Source organism: Megalopta genalis, unplaced genomic scaffold (genome assembly GCF_051020955.1).
Source record: "Megalopta genalis isolate 19385.01 unplaced genomic scaffold, iyMegGena1_principal scaffold0049, whole genome shotgun sequence".
Lineage (NCBI taxonomy): Eukaryota > Metazoa > Arthropoda > Insecta > Hymenoptera > Halictidae > Megalopta > Megalopta genalis.
The window spans coordinates 212,891-231,185 of NW_027476118.1; the positions used below are offsets into that span (position 1 = coordinate 212,891).

Here is an 18,295-nt window from a genome sequence, read left to right on the forward strand (position 1 = left end):
GCCAACGGTCATCTTCTGCCTTGTGATCTTATACATAACGACGCAAGGTTCTAGTAGCTCTAATAGCGGCTTTGTAGGTCTTTCTCTGTTTAAGATACTCGGTCCTCGTGGCCACCTTCTGCTTATCCGAACATGCCAGATTCTGGGAGGCTCGTCTAAGTTTGCGGACTCGCCTCTTCTGTCTTGTCAAGTCTGCAGTCCAACATGGGACGGATTTTGAGTGCCATCGCTTGGTTGGCATTGAGGAATTACACGCTTGGATGGTCGTCTTTTGATCTTCTGTGCAAGATGTTCGACTTCCCCTCTATTCAGTGGAACTGGGGATAGATTCCTCTTGCATTACAGCAGCGCCTTATCGGACTTGTTTGCGCTTTCGAGCCGGTATCTCGGTTTCGTCAATGCCTATCTTCAAAGAAAACTATCACTTGGTGATCACTAGTCTTCAGATCCTTGCGGACTTTCCAACCTCGCACCTTGTCGCATACATCAAGTGTAGCTAGTGTGACGTCGATGTAAGACTGTCCACTAGGGCTGGAAAACGGCTGAGCGTTTCCAGTCTCGTTCAAGACAACCAAGCCATGGCTCACGATAAACTCTTCGAGTTTACGGCCTCTCGCGTCCGTCTTCGCGCTACCCCACAGGGTTGTTTTTGTGTTGACGTCGGCGGAGATAATGACTCGGCTGTGCCTCAGTGCATTAAGAGCTCTCTCCAATCGTGCCAGACCGGATTCAACTTCTTCAGAGCATTGGAAATACTGGCTGATCAGAAAGAAACTCCCAAACGAGCCTGAAATGCTAGCACAGGATATATGCGTGTCGCAAAAGTTAGACACCTTAACCACGGTTAGATCCGGGCTTCTGATCGCTATTGCAGCCATCACCGGATTACCTGCCGTGATCAGCCTCGTTCTCAAGCCTAGCCCGGGCACTGTATCCCGCCAGCTATATGACTCTTGTGCGAGCAACACATCCGTCCCTCTCTTATGGATTTCAGTCCGAACCTCGTCGGCCATGTTTCGAGCCCGCTGCATATTATGCTGCATGATTCGAATGACTCGTGAACGTAGTCGGTGGTTTGTACTAATTATTCGTATTTTGTTCGGGATATCTCCAGAGCTAGCGCTTCCTGATAGGAGGCGCAAGCCGGGTCCCGGGACTTGTGCTTGTAGTCTCGCCCTCTGTCCTTAGAGCAAACCAGAGGTTTGATCTTCTTGTTACAAGCGCAAAGATATGCCCCTTTTCGGAGCAGTGACCGCATACGTCCTCTTTGAACTTGCAGCGCTTGCTTGCCCGAAGCGCTGATACCGATAGCACCGTAGTACCGAGACGTTGTCCTGCACGCGGCAGGAACTCCATCCGAGGTACACCCGGCCACCTCTCTGTTTCAGTCGCAGACGGATCTGCGGATTGACGGCCACAACCCAGTTAGCTGTCTCCGGGGTCTTGCCAGCCATGTGGCTGACTCTATCCCCGATGACACATCTTTTTGAGTCATTTCGCAGAGATTTTGCTTCCATAGACAGGAAGCAATTTCCTCCTTACCCATCTTCTTCAGGACGTCGTAGATTATGATCATCGGGTCCCGTTTGATGAGTAGGGTGGCGGACATGCTTGAGCTTTTTATTCCCAACGAAGGCCTTCAGGTCTTCCTTCTTCTCGACGGTGATGCCACTGGGGTGGATGCGTCGGACTGACTTGACTCGGATGGCCTCCTTCGCTGGTTTTACGATGGACAGTACAGTCCGCTTAGTTGCGTCGCTACTCTGTCCCTTTGTCCTCCGGCGGAGAGTTGCGCACCACGTGTTGTGGAGGTCTTACCGCTTCCGGAGAAGCTCTCTTGCAGTCGACCTTAGCCACTTGGGCGTAGGTCGGCTGCACTGCATTGCAAACCGTCTTCGGAAGAGTTCCCTTGGACGGCCCAGGTCTCGCATTGCACTCACTACGGCAGGACGCGCTTTTAGGTCCGCCCTGACCGCGGCGAGCTGCCTTTCGACGAAGCTGTTCCTTTGGACCAGCTCCAGGACCAGCTCGTTGAGTGCCTCAACCTCGGATAGGATGTTCGATCTGGACGGAGATCGACACGGGTCGAATGGAGAAGGTTCGCATCTCGGATACCCTCCCAAAGGGTTCGTCTCGAATGAGATCGAGAGGCAATCCCTTGCGCCCGGAGATCGCCCCCTTCGACCTCCTGGCCTGGTTTTCGTGGGCTTTGCCGGTGGGTGCGTCCGGCTTCGCTCGCTTTGATTTTTTGGTGACGATTTTCCAGCCGTCACCTGCTGGGACTTTGCCCTCCATCTTGGGTTTCTTCCCGGCCTTGCGGCCGAAAGAGTCCCTCGACGCGGGTGGGGCCACCACGTTACCGATTTTCGGCGTACCTTCAACCGTGGTCTCGGTTATCGCGTGTGTGCCACGCACATCTCAAGAGCCACACGAGGGTTGACGACGTTCAACACGATCGCGGGCCGCTTGTCAATCGCAGACGCGGCGGTTTGGGTAGCTGCGGTAGCCTCAGCGCCTCTGGCGACGGCTTCACTCCTGCTGGAAGCTCGTCCCGTCGACATTGAATGCTTTTTTTATTTTTGTAGTTTTTGTGATAGTACCCATCCTTAGTACTATGTCTTCATCCAGTGCGCTCCCCGGCCACCACCGACACACACACTTTGGAATCCGCCATCAAGCTGTTTATTAGAGAAATATGAAATATATTATCAATAAGAAACTTATCCATTTAGTTGAGGATGCTTCTGTTGGCTGGAATTGTGTCTCACGATGTCGAAAGGCATTGATCTCGTACAACGTAAAGCTGATCTTTCAATGCACTGTCACCAAACACTGATCACTTCATTAATTACTGATAATCCGAAACACTTGTGGATATTACGAAAGATGACTAAGACGCTTTCTCGGCTGATCGTTTATACGACGCGTTCGCAGATAATCGTTTATTCGACACGTTCGTTCGGCAGTCAACGTTTCACTGTCGAAAAATTCAAGCCTCGACCGTGGGCCCCTGTCCTTCGTCGTTCGGCCGTCCGAGAAAATGACACCCGATACCATTTTCCTCGAAAGGCTGTTAATTACGTTCTAAGAGCGCAGGGTACCGTTGATGAAAGAGGGTTAGCCGCAGTTTACATCCCTGCATATCTTGTTTATTTAATATGGCGCCGTGCCCGTTGTCGTCGTCGCCACACACCGAAGATCCTAAATCGTTGAGGTAGCCTATGGAGGGGTGGTGTGTTTTCTATTGAATCGTTTAATCCTTCATTAAAAATTGGTGGCCCTGAAAAGGACCGACTAATGCTATCGATAATATTGTTCAAAATGCCGATCTCCGAACACCACTCGGTACGGCTTACAATTTGTCGTTGTATTTTATCCAACATTTCTGTTGTTATCTTTGCAACAGCGCCGTGAATTCGGCTTATTATATCATCAATGCTTTCTATTGCTTTTTTGTATACTGTATCCTGGAAGTAGACAATATTGATTTAAAAGAACAATAAAAAGATGCAATAATAATTTGAAAATGTTCATTGCTAAAATTAGTTTCAAATAACCCCAGAAATAAAAATCCGTCGGATTTAAATCGGGTTAAACCTGTGCATGGTGTGACCGAAGCGCACGCGGATTCTCGTCGCTCCACAAGTGCAAACTATGGGCATTAAAACACTCTTCTCTTGTGAACAGTGCTTCATCTGTCCATAAAATGAATTTGCAGAATGATGGATTCCGCGCTACTTCTCCCAGCAGCCATCTTGAATATTGGATCAGTTGATCGAAGTCAGAATCTTGCAATTTCTGCACCCGTTTGAATTTATGCGGGTGCTTCAAGTTGTCTTTTAGGATGCGATGTACGGTAGTACTGCTAACACTAGAAAGAAAAAAAATATATGCAAATGCATAAACATTTAAAGATCATGAACATTTCTTGTTAGGCAAATAAAAATCATGGTTATTTTAATCGTGACTTGTTCTAAGCGGAGGCTGATTCCTCGTACATTCTCGGTGCCGTCCTCCTCTATAAGGGTTTGCGCTCGATTTTCTGATCGGAGGGTCCGCGCAGAAAATGATCTCCCGGCCCCCTTATCGTTTGATGCCGTGATGCCGCGGTAACGTACGTACAGTAAATAATAATAAAAATAAAAAAAGTAAATAATAATAGAAACGCCGTGCTAACAAACGTACAGTATATTCTGTGGACGTACGAAAATTTGGGTATTCTTCCCGCAATCTTCTCACAGTAGCAGCTGCATTTCCCTTGCACTGCGCGAATATTATCTGGTACTGTTCTTGTGTTAAATACATTTTAGAAATCTTCACGACGTATTCTCTAGCACTGTTGAACGCTTTGTAGCCCTCCTTCTTATGTTGCGAGCCCATTATCGTTTCAAAAACAGACAAGCGTCGTAGTATCGTCTTATGCCGTCACCCAATTCGACATTCGTTTAAAATGTTGATTACCTGGTTGAACTAGTTCACATTTAGAAAGAGTACTTTTAAAAACTTGTAATTCCATATAATTACAGTGGGCCCTTGAGTTTTGCACACAATGGGTACCTGAAAATGTGTGCCCATGTTGAATGTTCGAAAGTAGAGGGATTTAAAAAATAAAAATATGCACCAAATACTGTGTTTCGAATCAGGAAACGGAATAATTGAATTTTGCAACCAAAGTAAACTGGTGAAAGATAGTATATTACAAGTTTTGGTTAAATACAATTGTATATGTACTAGTGAATCTTTTCTCATCTCAGAGCAGTAATATTTTTCCTTTAATCGATCTAAGGTTTCCGTTACACCCTTGTGACCTGCGATTAATCTACTGCGAGCTTCTGTTAATTTTCATCGAATTTGTTCTGCTGATGTGACAATTTTATCCGTGTTCGTAGGTTGTGGCAAAACTGGGCTAATATCTGGTTCGTCTCCATCAGTTGAACTGCTGTTCTCCTGGGATGAAGATTCGTAATCAGGTATAGACTAAGTTATACTTGGTTCACTGATCTTGGCAGGTGATATTATTGGTAGATTAAATGGCGTAGATGAGGCGTCTGGGATATTGTAGATGACTGGTGTTTGTATCATTGTTTCTTTTACTCTTGGCTTGGCTGTTATCACAGTTTCATCTATTTTATTGCGTTTGCAAAAGCTGCTTAGGTCGGCGATTATGGTACTTTCATCTTGATCTTCGGTGCTCATTAAGAATGCGGGTTGTGGATGAGTTGGTGTGGTACCGGCGAAGAGGATGTTGTGATTCCTGTTGAGAATATTTGCTGCTGTCTTAAATTCCCACGTTTTCGACGATATGTTCGACGCTCCTTTTCTCTGGATGAATAATTATTCTTAGGCGAATTTAAAGTACGTGGAGGATAAGCTATCAGTAATTCTGTACCGACTTCTCCTTGGCTTAATACTGCTCCTACTCCAGCTTCATAGAGTTCGTTTCGAAAATCTTGAAAACTCTGTTGCTGTTCTTCACGCCAATTAACCTGATTTCTTTGTCCAAAGGTTTGGTTAATGTTTGTGACTTTAGTGTATAATATCTGACTAGCTTTTTTTTGCTTTGTGAATGTATCCCGGATTCTACATAGATCGCGCTCTCAGTTTATCTCACTGGTCGGCTGGGGCTCGTAACCTTGCAAGGATATGCAGTGACTCTCATTAATACTCGGACACTTTTTAGAACACAATATCTTTTTTAAAACTAGAATGAACGATTTGAACTTGCTTCTAGATTATAGAGGGACCAGTACAGAGTGTCTCAAAATTATGGTATTTCCGGGAAATGTGGGATTCCTGAGATCATTTGAAGTAACTTTTTCCTTTACAAAAATGTTCTCCGAGGCATCGTTAACGAGTAATTAACGAAAAACGCTGACCAATGAGAAGTTAGCTCGGCTAACGCGAGGCGGGGCAGCTAACAAGGGCGCGAAAACCAATTCCGTTTATTGGCTCGGTCGCCTCGTGTCAGCTGATCTTGGCCTCTCATTGATTACTGTTTTTCGTTAATAACTTGTAAATGAGAAGCCGCGGATCGCATTTTTGCTGATGAAAAGGTTGCTTCAAAAGACCTCATGAACCACTCACTTCCCGGAAATACAATAATTTTAGGACACCCTGTATACTAAACAATAACTTCGTTACAATTTTACGATTTAAAAAAAAATTCAAGTCAGTAGGTATATAGGTTGCGTTCTGCAATCAAGGGTGAGGGGAAGGCTGAGCCGGGGGGGGTAAAGGGAAGGAAGCATCATCGTGAGCGGCACGCGTCGTGTGGAGGGGGGAAGTCACCGATAAGGAGTTTTGCGGTTTTGCATCCGGAGAGGTTCTCGGACGCCTTACCCGGAAGTTGCTTATCTTGCGAAGCGATATCGGGGATTTTGGTTTCGTTTATTAGATTTCTTAAAGTATGGTTTTTTTATCTCGGTATAATATTGTAGCGAGCGAGCGAGAGAGAGAGAGAGAGGGGAGGATGCAGCGGTTGTTCTCTCTCTTGCAAATGATGCGGACAGAGAGAGATATTTTTTCCACCTTGCAACGGTTTGTTGTCACATCCTTTCCATGATTAGTGATTTTGGAAGTCTCCTTATCCCCGGTTTTTTCTTTGCAGTAACGATGTGGACAGAGAGAGGGAGATATTTTTTTCTCTCTCTCGTTTACTGTTTTTGCATATTTGCTTTTCCCTCTGCAGCGAACATTTTATTCGCTACTGAGTTGGGAATTGATATGGAATTTGAACGTGTCATTGTTGCAATCGTTCGCAACGTCGAAGAAGTTTGTGGTTTTGTATCCGGAGAGACTCGCGGATGCTTTACCCGGGAAGTCGCTTGCGAAGCGATATCAGGATTTCGGTCTCGTTGAGATTTATTAAAGTAAGGTTTTCTAATCTCGGTTTTTTCTCTTGCACCGCATTCTCTTTTGCAGCAGTTTCTCTATCTTGCAACGATATGGATGGAGAGATGTATTTTTCTACTTTATCGTTTTAGAGAGAGAGTGAGATGGATTATAACGATGTGAGAGAAGTGCATGTGTGCATGTTAATAAATAGACGAAGCCTAATGCGGAGCAAATCAAATCGTTGTTGTAAAAGACAAAGTGACAGTGAAAAACAGTGTGCTAGTGAAAACTTAATAATTATATTAAAAAATCAATCATATCGCGAATAGACTTTATTATAGATATGGACGGATTTAACGTAAATAAGCAGTTTCTTTGTAAAGAACTAGCCATCGTAAATGTGCGCACAGGCTTCGCGTCTCTATATGAATTCGAGCTAGGCGTCCAATACAGCGATTTAAGTGAAGCTGATAGAAAGTCTGCATGGTACGTCACGAATTTCATTCATGGGATTCCTTTCAAAAATTTTTCGGGGCAAAAGAATTATAATCAGATAGATATTTCGACATTAGTTAAACTTTTTATTCGCGGCTTTAAGGATCCCGTAATCGCGTATAAGGGGGGTCATATTGAGAGGGATTTGTTAAGCCAAATTGGCGTGCGACATGTTAATTTAGAATCTTTTAGTTGCCCCAAATTCGAAATTTGAGCCGCGGACCCGAAGTATGGGCCAATGGACCCACCAAGCAGGCTTCATTGTTGGACGCCTAGTTCAACATCAAAGCGGAGGGTACAGTATCACTGTGCCCTCACCGAGGTGCGCGTCTTTCGCAATTGGTACCAGCAAGGTAATTTTTTTATTTTTTATTTTTTTACAATTATTTTTATGCTGCATTTTTTGTAGAAATAGAGCGAAAGACGTAAGTCTGTGTGCACTCCTCAGCGAGGTGCAAATCTTTCACAATTGGTACCAGCAAGGTAATTTTTTTTATTTTTTATTTTTTTACAATTATTTTTATGGTGCATTTTTTGTAGAAATAGAGCGAAAGACGTAAGCCTGTGTGCACTCCTCAGCGAGGTGCGAATCTTTCGCAATTGGTACCAGCAAGGTAATTCTTTTTATTCTTTATTTTTTATTTTTTTACAATTATTTTTATGATGCATTTTTTGTAGAAATAGAGCGAAAGACGTAAGCCTGTGCGAATCTTTTTTTGGTCGAGGTGATGTCCTGGGGAGAAAAAATTGTAACAACGTGCCGATCGGTGTTGATACGATGGATGAGAAGAGGTATGTATAATAATTGTTATTTAAAAAATTAAAATTAATTTTTTTAATAACGATTATTTTTTAATTAACAGCGTCTTCTTGAAGAGGAGGAGGAGGAGGAGGAGGAGGAGGAGGAGGAGGAGGCTTACGTTTGTCATCAACGGTTCAGTATCACTGTGCCCTCAGTGAGGAGCGCGTCTTTTGTCAGTAGTTCATGGAAGGTAACGTATTTTTTTCCTTTTTTTAGTTACTATTATTTTTCATTTCCACGATACCTTTTTCTTTGCAGAAGGAGATAATGACGATGATTGATTATCGACGCGAGGAGGATAGACTTCGAAGTTTCGAATTCTGGCCAATTGAATATATTCAACCGGAGGAACTTGCAGCCGCAGGATTTTACTATCTGGGACAGGACGATTTTGTCGCATGTTTTGCATGCGACATCGAATTGCATCGGTGGCAACACAACGACAGGGCCATGTCGGAGCATCACTTCTGGTCGAGGAATTGTCCATATGTACTGGGGGAAAATTGCGGCAACGTGCCGATCGATGCTCATCCCACAATCATTTCAATGTCACCATCAAGAAGCGGTGTGGACGAGTGCGGAATCTACGATTATACCATGGATGAGAAGAGGTATGTATGTATAACAAATGTTATTTTAAAAGAAATTAAAATTTATTTTTTAATAATGATTTTTTTTTTAATTAAGAGCGTCATCCTGAAGAGGAAGAGGAGGAGGAGGAGGAGAGGGGAGGAGGCTTGCGATTGTCATCAAGCGCGTTGTTCTTCGTAATGTTCAGACTCGCATAATTCTTCAAGGTCGTCGTTGTACCGGGATTTCTGGACCGATCGATTTCCACTCCGTTCAGTTCGTAACGTATTTCGTCGAACATAAACGCCACCGCATTGTTGTCTAGAGCTACCGTGTCGTTTGCCAATCCTCCCGGTAGGCTGAGTCTTCCCTCCACGTATAGGAAGCTTTTACACGAAAGAGTGTACAAGTCTTGATGTTGAATGGGTATTCTTATCTCATCGCTGTTTCCAAACGTAGTGTTGGCGTACGGATTGTAGGTGTGCAGTTCGATCTTAGTTATTCGATTGTCGAAGGTCGGTGCTTCGGAGATGTTCAAAATGTCGTACGACATGATGCGAGTGCGTGCGATTACTTGTTAACGACAAATCCCAAAGATTGTAGATATTTAACGTTTCGTGCAGTTAATTTCCTCGTCTTCTTCTCCTTATTATTATTGTTGTTATTATTATTATTTTTATTTTGGAACGATACACCGTCTTTGAAGCTTGGCGTATTATTGTGAATTAGCATGACGTTTCTTTACCGAGGTTATGAGATGGTTCGACGAACGTGCAATCGTATCGTGATTTCTTCGTTTCGAAAATCAATTAAACGTCCCGACTGGTCCACAATGCGAATCGTTAAATCATCCATTGACCGTGTGACGATCGGAAGGTAAATGACTCGTGCCGGCGTTTCCGATATTTTATACCCTGGCGACACGTTGGGCGCGAATTCGTGTATCGTGTGAACCAGTTTCCCGTTATCGTACGAACCGGTGGTTACGTTGCATTCTATTCGAATAATATTCGTATTAATGATATTCACGGGGGTGTCCGATATATGCCATGTGTTTGGCGATAAAACACGATTCATAGAGAATCCTAGAATAGGACCCACGTTATTAGGCTTTGTAAAATTTATCCTATATGTTCTTTTAATTTCGCTTTTCATAGTATTGTTGTTCGCTCGCAAGATCAGCGGGTATTCCGGATCATTCTTATCTTTGGCTGCAGGATACCGCGTGCTTATCTCGCGCCTCAAGTAAGCGTTGATCGCCTCCAGTTCATACGAACCATCTGGGATGCTTATCTCTTCATCTTTGTCGTCGAAATAAAATTTATTGTTTCCAATATTCGAACTGATGTTTGGTATTGTGTAATAAGTTTGCAAATCGAGCAGACCCAGTTCGTAGTTGGCATTGCTCAGATCTATAGGCGGGAAGTACTTGGACGATAAGACGCTACTTCTTCCCGATAACGTGAATGTGTAGGACATTCTTGCAGCGGCGGTAGAATGATTAAAAATGCTATGTCAGAGATTCTCGCAAAAATTTTACACACAATTGTCCACATACGCTTTCGTTGTAATTTTGATAATTCTTGCGATTGTATGAGATTACCACGTTCGGTCCGAAGTATCGAATTAATTCGATTGGTGGTTGAAGATTTCCAAAACTATCGAAGTAGCTGATTCGCGACTTCTGCTTTATATATGCGACCCAATGTGTTCCTGGACCATGACTGCTATCCAGATTGACTATTCCTCGTTCATTTATCCATATTTTATTGGGCAATGCATCAAGCATGAAAACTCCGCGAAAATGTGGTAATTTTCTACAGACAATTTTCAATTCAAGATCCGTCGTTGAGTTATCTACTTTTTTCGTTTCGTCTTCCTTTTTTTTTTCTTTATTCCTTTCCCACGCTTGTATGGTGCAAGATACACTCCACGGCCCTCCATGGCACGATTGTGTCGTTCCAATTCTTCCAATTGTTTCTTCGCAGCTTTCGCCTCGTTTATCGTTTTAGCCACTGCAGCAGTACCGCCTGACAATGCCCCGTTTGGCAATTGGTAGAATTCTTCCAATATTGTAGCTACTGTAATTCTTCTTCTTCTTCTTCCCCTTAACCGCTCGTCGACCCTTCTTCCTTATCAGACCCATACCTAATCTTGTCAGGGAATGTCTTTTACCAGTCCGTAACGGTATACAGAGCTGTTTATACCAGTCTGTAGCAGTATACAGAGCTGTTTATACCAGTCTGTAGCGGTATACAGAGCTGTTTATACCAGTCTGTAGCGGTATACAGAGCTGTTTCTACCAGTCTGTAGCGGTATACAGAGCTGTTTCTTACCAGTCTGTAGCGGTATACAGAGCTGTTTCTTGCCAGTCTGTGGCGGTATATGAAGCTGTTATGTCAAAAATTCTTTGATTGATAATGAACAAAAAAAAATGTACGTGCGTTAGTTACATGGAGATGTGCTCTATCATTTGAATACGAGAAGACTGATATCTATGATGCTTGAGTTCTCGTATAAATACCTTATCGTTCGAGAAGAAAATTTAACATAACAAAAGACAGTCGAGAGAGAGCATGCGTTTCGTACGACAGTCCTTGAATATCCGGGTTCCGACCTACCGCACGTTCGATGACCATGATGAGATAATTCGGAAGCATGGGCCATTGCTACCGAGTACTATACGATGCGTGATAAGCGGCCCGTCAGGATGTGGTAAAACGAACGTCATGATTAGCCTGTTGGAAAGTTCGAATGGACTGCGATTCGCAAATGTGTATGTGTATTCGAAATCGTTACGTCAACCAAAATATCAATACTTGAACAACTTGTTCTCGCACGTGGGCAAGGACGTAGGTTACTTTGCCTATTCGGACAACGCGGACGTGATTCCCCCGGCGGATGCTCGACCGAATTTGATATTTATCTTCGACGACGTTGCTTGTGATGAACAGGACGTTATGAGAGAATATTTCGCGATGGGCAGACATTCGCACGTCGATTGTTTCTATCTGTCGCAATCATACGCGAGAATACCCAAACATTTGATTCGCGACAATGCCAATCTATTGATTCTATTCAACCAAGATGCCATGAATCTGCGACACGTTCATCAGGATCATGTGAATACTGATATGTCGTTCGAAAGTTTCAACGCAGTTTGTTCAAGGTGTTGGCGAAACAAGTATGAATTCCTTGTAATCGACAAAGACAGCCCTGTGAACCGAGGACGTTACAGACGCGGATTTAACGAATTCGTCGTGCTGTGATCCAGCTCATTTGGACGGTAAGAGGTGTCGGTGTCACATCGTGCTCCCATTCGATATGCGTCCGTCAAAGAAAAACCTGCGAGCTGCCATCGTTAAGGAAATAGCTAAGACCAGTGACGTCATACGTAAAAAGAGTTTAGCCTTGAAAGTTGGGAAAATGGATGTACAGTCTAACATTGAGACGAATTTACGTCCAATCGTGGAACCGTTGAAACAGCTGGTTCAAGATACAGCTACGGAAGCGAAAGATAATACATCAAATGCTGACCGATCGTTGGATTTGCAAACACAGCAGTCGCTGTTCTCTGTGAAGAAGAAGAAGAAGAAAGTGGAGAGAGAATTTATTAAGAAAAAGAGGACACACGATGAAGCGGCATTAACTCCAAGGATGCATTTGAAAAACAAGAAGAAGAAGAATAAAGTATATTCCCCCATCGGTGTCAGCGATGACGATGACGACGACGACGACGACGACGACGACGACGACGACGACGACGACGACGACGACGACGACGACGATGATGCGAACACCAATATGGTGCTCGAACCAACACCTTCAATGCATCGGGAGGTAGCTTTCGAATCATCTCCAACGGCTGCAACATCGTTGAAATCATCGGTGCGAAATATTTTGAGAAGTCCTGAAAAGCATCGCGACGAATACGAGCATTTGTTCAGTAATCTTGGACCTTTAGCGAGCGAATACTTGAGAAATTTCTTTAGCGGGCCGCCGAAAAGTCAGGACAATGTGTACGGAGTGTATTTTCATAACAACAAACTGATGCTTGGAAACGTTGCGTTCGACGTGGAAAGCAACGATGATATTGTTATTAATAAAATTAGGTACAGAGGAACTCCAGGTCTCTACGAATTGACATTTAAAAGAATACCCAACGAGAACCTGTACACCGAGAATGATAAGGAAATTTATAGAAACATTCTCATCGCTACGCATGCGCACCGACGTGGTAATCAGATAATGGGAAACAAGGGCTACAAGTACAAAACTATTATAGGACCAATGTTCTCAGCATTACGTGGAAAAGGTATAAATATTCCAACGACGATGATGCGTGTAACCAACAATCCGGTCGATTATGTGCATTGGGATGACCCAAATGAGCTGGTAGATCGTTTGAAATTGTTGATTGCATCGAAAAATGCTGGCCATACCAACCACAACAATGAAATAACATCCATAATCGAAGAACTTCGCGAACCTGGATTGATAATAAATTAAATTGCTCGAATATTTATTAAGTTAGTGACGAATGAAATGCCTGTTGGTAAATTTATCAAATGGTTCGATAAAATGAGTATCCGTTGGAATTGCTGCGAAACCAATCAAACGTTATCCGTAGATGAAAATTGGGAGGACAGATTTAAAAATATTGAGTTCAGACTCGACGATATTTGTCGACAAATACAACAGATCGAGCAACAGCAAGATCTACTCGAGTTGTTGGTGTTAAAGAAGAAGAAGAAGAAGAATAACAAAGGAGAAGAAAACAACTAAACCGAGAAACGAAAAAAATTAATAAATTTGGTACGTTGTATAAACATAGTACGCCTGAGTCGAAAATATTGGCAGATATTTCAACTTTTTATTCGATATGTAAAAATTATGTACACAACAATGCCATATGCTCGATCGGCAATTTGTACGATGCGCGAGGCGCTAAGATCGCTCGTGTCGCAAATCCTACGACGAACGATGACGCGGCCACCAAACTGTACGTCGATCGCGTTTCAAAGATAGGCGACGATACAGTCACGTCATCGCTTCACGAGTACATGCAGAATAATGCGATGTGCTTCTCAACGGAATCGTACACAGCTCGAAACAAGAGGATCAAACATTTGGCGGAACCGCTTCAAAACGATGACGCGGCCACTAGATCGTACGTTGACGATGTATCGAAAAAAGGCGACGACGAGCTTCGTAGAAAAATAATAGCTAACGAAAAAATGACAAAGGGTGTCGAACAGGCCGGTGTAAAATACAAGTCCGAACTCATGGATAAAATAACGGCTAATGAAAAAATGACGAAGGGTGTCGAACAGACCGGTGTAAAATACAAGTCTGAACTCATGGATAAAATAACGGCTAACGAAAAGTTGGCGAAGGATGCCAAACAGACTAGCCTAAAATGCAAGTCCGAACTCGTGGGTAAAATAACGGCTAGCGAAAAGTTGGCGAAGGATGCCAAACAGACTAGCCTAAAATGCATTCCGAACTCGTGGGTAAAATAACGGCTAGCGAAAAGTTGGCGAAGGATGCTAAACAGACTAGTGCGAAGTGGAAATCCGAACTCGTGGGTAAAATAACGGCTAACGAAAAGTTGGCGAAGGATGCTAAACAGACTAGTGCGAAATGGAAATCCGAACTCGTGGGTAAAATAACGGCTAACGAAAAGTTGGCGAAGGATGCCAAAGAGACTAGTGCGAAATGGAAATCCGAACTCATGGATAAAATAACGGCTAACGAGAAACTAACGAAAGATATGGAGCAGACTAATGAAAAATGGAGGAATAAAGTGCTGGCTAAAATATATAATTTTCAATACGACAGTGATCAGAAAATTAAATCAATTGATTCAGATAACGATGAAATTAATGTGAAAATTGATAACGTATTTTCGGTATTGGAGCAAAAGGTTGAAGCGTTAAAACAGAATATGAAAGATGAAACGGACAGCTCAATCGGTAACCAACTACAAATCTTTGAGGAAAGTTTTCGTGGTAAAATGAAGAAATTAGTTGCCGAGGAATGCCTCAAGTTCTATAAATAACATGCTTTTGCAACGATTGCATCATTTTTGCTGGTGATTACGGTGGTAAAACATCGATTGTCGAAAGAAATTGGAGCAGCAGCAGCAGCAACGATGCGTAACAGCAGCAGCAGCAAGAAATCATCGTCTCGTGATTCGCTAAAGCAGACTATTCAAGACATCGTTGCGAATATAGACACGACACATGAACATCACAAGGACAATTCAATCAACACGAAGAGTTTCAATAGATTTATGTTCGATCTGATAAATACGATAAGAAAATACGTTCTACACGTATCGGACGAGAATGACGAGTTCGATGCATTGGGTCTACCTATAGAAAGTATAAAAGTTCCTATTAACACGAAGAAGTATGTCGACAACATTATCAACGAGAGGGCGGTAATTTTGAACAGTGACAACGAATTTTTCGATGCAAAATCTCGAATTATTCGATATTTGGCAACTCCGGTTTTCGCCAGCGACTCGGCAACAAAAAGTTACGTTGACGACGCGATCGATTCGTTGAAAAAAACATTTACGTACGACCTGTATGAAACTATCGACGATGTTCACTCGATGAAACGCGCGGTCGAAACTCTCCAAAAATTCGTGACAAACGACGAATCCAATCACGAGAATCTGAAGAAACATGTTAAAACGTGCATCGAGCAGAATAATAAAAGTATCAATGAAAAGCTACGTCAAAGATTTGTCGAGCTCGAGGATAAGTTGTTCGAAATAATGAAAGCTGAGGGTATCGTGGATCGAGAAAAATTGAATGCCGTTGTGAAATTTGCTGGCAACATCGAGCACAAACTTGCAAGTGTGGAACACAAAGTTAACAGCAACTGGCCGAAAAAGATTGATAACCTTGAAAATCACATATCAAATAAAATCCGCAACTTGGAGGAAATTACGAGCACTGGCAAAGCGAATCAGGGAAAGTTGGCGCAACTTGAATTACTCGTAGACGAACTGCAAAATAAATTTACAGTAGGCGGTTTTGAAACTGGCAAGGAATTGGATGAGAGGTTCGAAAGGCTTAATACTGCTATGTACAAGAGATTACTCGAGCTGACTGGAGAAGGGAACATAGTCGCGAAATTCGAACAGTTACATAAATCTTTATTAGAGAAATTTACCGAAATATACGGACAAATGCGACGTATCGAAGAACAGCAGCAATACAGTGTGCGCGTCGCTTTCGAGGAATTGGATTCTCGTATGAGACTTCGTTTCAGAGACTTGTTGACTGTAGCGGTAGCAGCAACCACAGAAGAGATTCCGATAACGCAAAAAACGTCAATAGCTGAAAAGTCCATCGATAACGCAAAAGAGGACGCGACAGCGATCGAAAAAACTCCGAGAACGCAAGGATAATTAAATTAGCGTATCTTAATTTCAAGCGATCGCAGATTCATCGATAACGCAAAAGAGAGCGCGGCAGCGGTCAACGCAAGGATAATTAAATTAGCGTATCTTAATTTCGAGCGACCGCAGACTGACAAGGCGAAATCATGAGCGGCGATAAAGTGAACTTGGTGAATGAACTGCATGCTCCGGCGAGACGTTACTTCCGACGGAGGCGAGTGGTTACGCGAGGACTCGACGATCTCTGGCAAGCTGATATCGTTGAAGTTCAACCGTACGCAAGAGAGAATCGAAGACATCGATATATTCTTACGATAATCGATACATTCAGCAAGTATGCCTGGGCCGTTCCTTTAAAAAGCAAAAATGCTGACGATGTGTGCAAAGCTTTCGCGTCGGTGTTGAAAAAAGATGGCCGAATACCGAACAATTTGCAAACCGATATGGGGAAAGAATTCTACAATAAAGATTTTCAAGAATATCTGAAGAAACGTAGCATCAACCACTATTCCACATTCAGCACTATGAAAGCGTCCATAGTCGAACGATTCAATCGTACATTGAAGAACAACATGTGGAAATTTTTCTCGTTGAGCAGAAAATATCGTTGGATCGACGAGCTACCCACGTTGATTAAGGACTACAATAATCAAAAACATCGCACCATTCGTATGCGACCTGCAAACGTGAATCATAAAAATGAGAAGTATCTTTTATCTACCGTGTACAGCAACGTCAAGATCGCCGGTCCTGCGAAATTCAAAGTTGGCGACTATGTGCGCATCAGCAAGTTCAAAACCGTATTCGACAAAGGATACACACCGAACTGGTCAACGGAAGTATTTAAGATCGCGACGGTGAAACGAACGAACCCCGTCACGTATCTTTTGGTTGATTTGCAGAACAAACCTATCGCTGGAGGATTTTACGAATACGAGATACGCGCTACCAAATATGCCGACGTGTATTTAGTAGAAAAAGTATTGCGTCGAAAAGGAAATGAAATATATGTGAAATGGTTGGGGCTGGATTCGTCACATAACTCTTGGATAAAGAAATCATCTGTACTTTAATTGTATAATGTAATGTTTATTTTTGTTTCTCTAATAAACATGAAAAAATACATAAATGCTTTTTACATTAATACTAATTAATTCCCCCCACACGCACACAAGTTCAACGATTCGCTTTCGATACGATTAGATCTAAACATAAAGCTAACAATTCGCAATCGATCAGACAATTTCGTTCGAACAATTCGTTTGTAAAAATTACGGTCGCATAATTCTGCTCGTTATTGGAGTTTTTTACAATGTCAACGAGCTTCGCTAATCTATCCTGAATTTCTGGAATATTTTCTAATAACCATGAATACATATGATCCATACATAACTCTAATTTGTACAAATTATCCATCGTCTCTTTCGTAACATAAATCGATGCTTGAGAATCGAACAACTTGATTAGACTCATTCCATTAAAATTAACAATTTGTAACGATAAAGTCTCATCAATTTGTTTTTCCTTCTTGTCCGCGTCGAAGTAATTGTGAATATAATCTCTAGTTTTCACCAGCAGTTTCCACGTAGCCATTGAAAAAGAAATCTCTGTTCCACGATTGTCCCCCAAGACAAACTCGACGCGCAAATTTTCATCCACGCGTACACAAATTTCAAGGAACTTGAAATAATTGCCGGCTATGGAGTATCTTCTACCCAAGATTCGTGCGTTGCGCGGTATCTGCAACTGCTTCTGCTGCGACTGGGGTTGCGACTGTTGAAACGACCGTATCATCGAAATGGAGTATCTATAAAAGAAATAACATACAATATTTTTTTTCTTCTTTCATAAAAGGAACATTTTATTCCCTTCAAACTTTCTTTTACTTACCCATAATTTTTATAATCGTTGTGAGATCCATTTTTATGTAAAAAATTATTGGTTTGATTTGACATTGTGAATATTATAATACTGAAGAACAACTGCGCTATAAGAAAGTAATCTGTAGAACGCACTACTCGCTGTACGCAATGCCAAATGCTTATATATACAATTCCCCTACCATTTTCCCCCCTTCTTACACGCAAGATAACAATACAAGGAGCGTATACGCACCTTTTCCGCTTACAAATAAAAGTGAACACGCGCGCGCGCAACACGGGATTCGAAACATCGAT

The 18,295-nt window shown here is 42.6% G+C and overlaps 1 protein-coding gene across 1 annotated transcript; it reads right to left on the bottom strand.

Moving 5' to 3' along the window:
• Positions 1–17,185: 17,185 nt before the first annotated feature.
• LOC143261360 (uncharacterized) lies at positions 17,186–18,225 on the bottom strand. Its single transcript, XM_076527862.1, has 2 exons — positions 18,009–18,225; positions 17,186–17,925 (listed from the first exon to the last, which is right to left on the bottom strand). Exons 1-2 carry the CDS (start codon positions 18,071–18,073, stop codon positions 17,295–17,297), a joined length of 696 nt encoding a protein of 231 aa, XP_076383977.1. The 5' UTR covers positions 18,074–18,225; the 3' UTR covers positions 17,186–17,294.
• Between the last annotated feature and the right edge of the window lie 70 nt (positions 18,226–18,295).

Coding starts and splice junctions, on each gene's coding strand:
- LOC143261360 (XM_076527862.1), bottom strand. CDS start 18,073: ATGTCAAATCAAACCAATAATTTTTTACATAAAAATGGATCTCACAAC. Junction 17,926..18,008: donor AACGATTATAAAAATTATGG/GTAAGTAAAAGA, acceptor TTTCTTTTATAG/ATACTCCATTTCGATGATAC.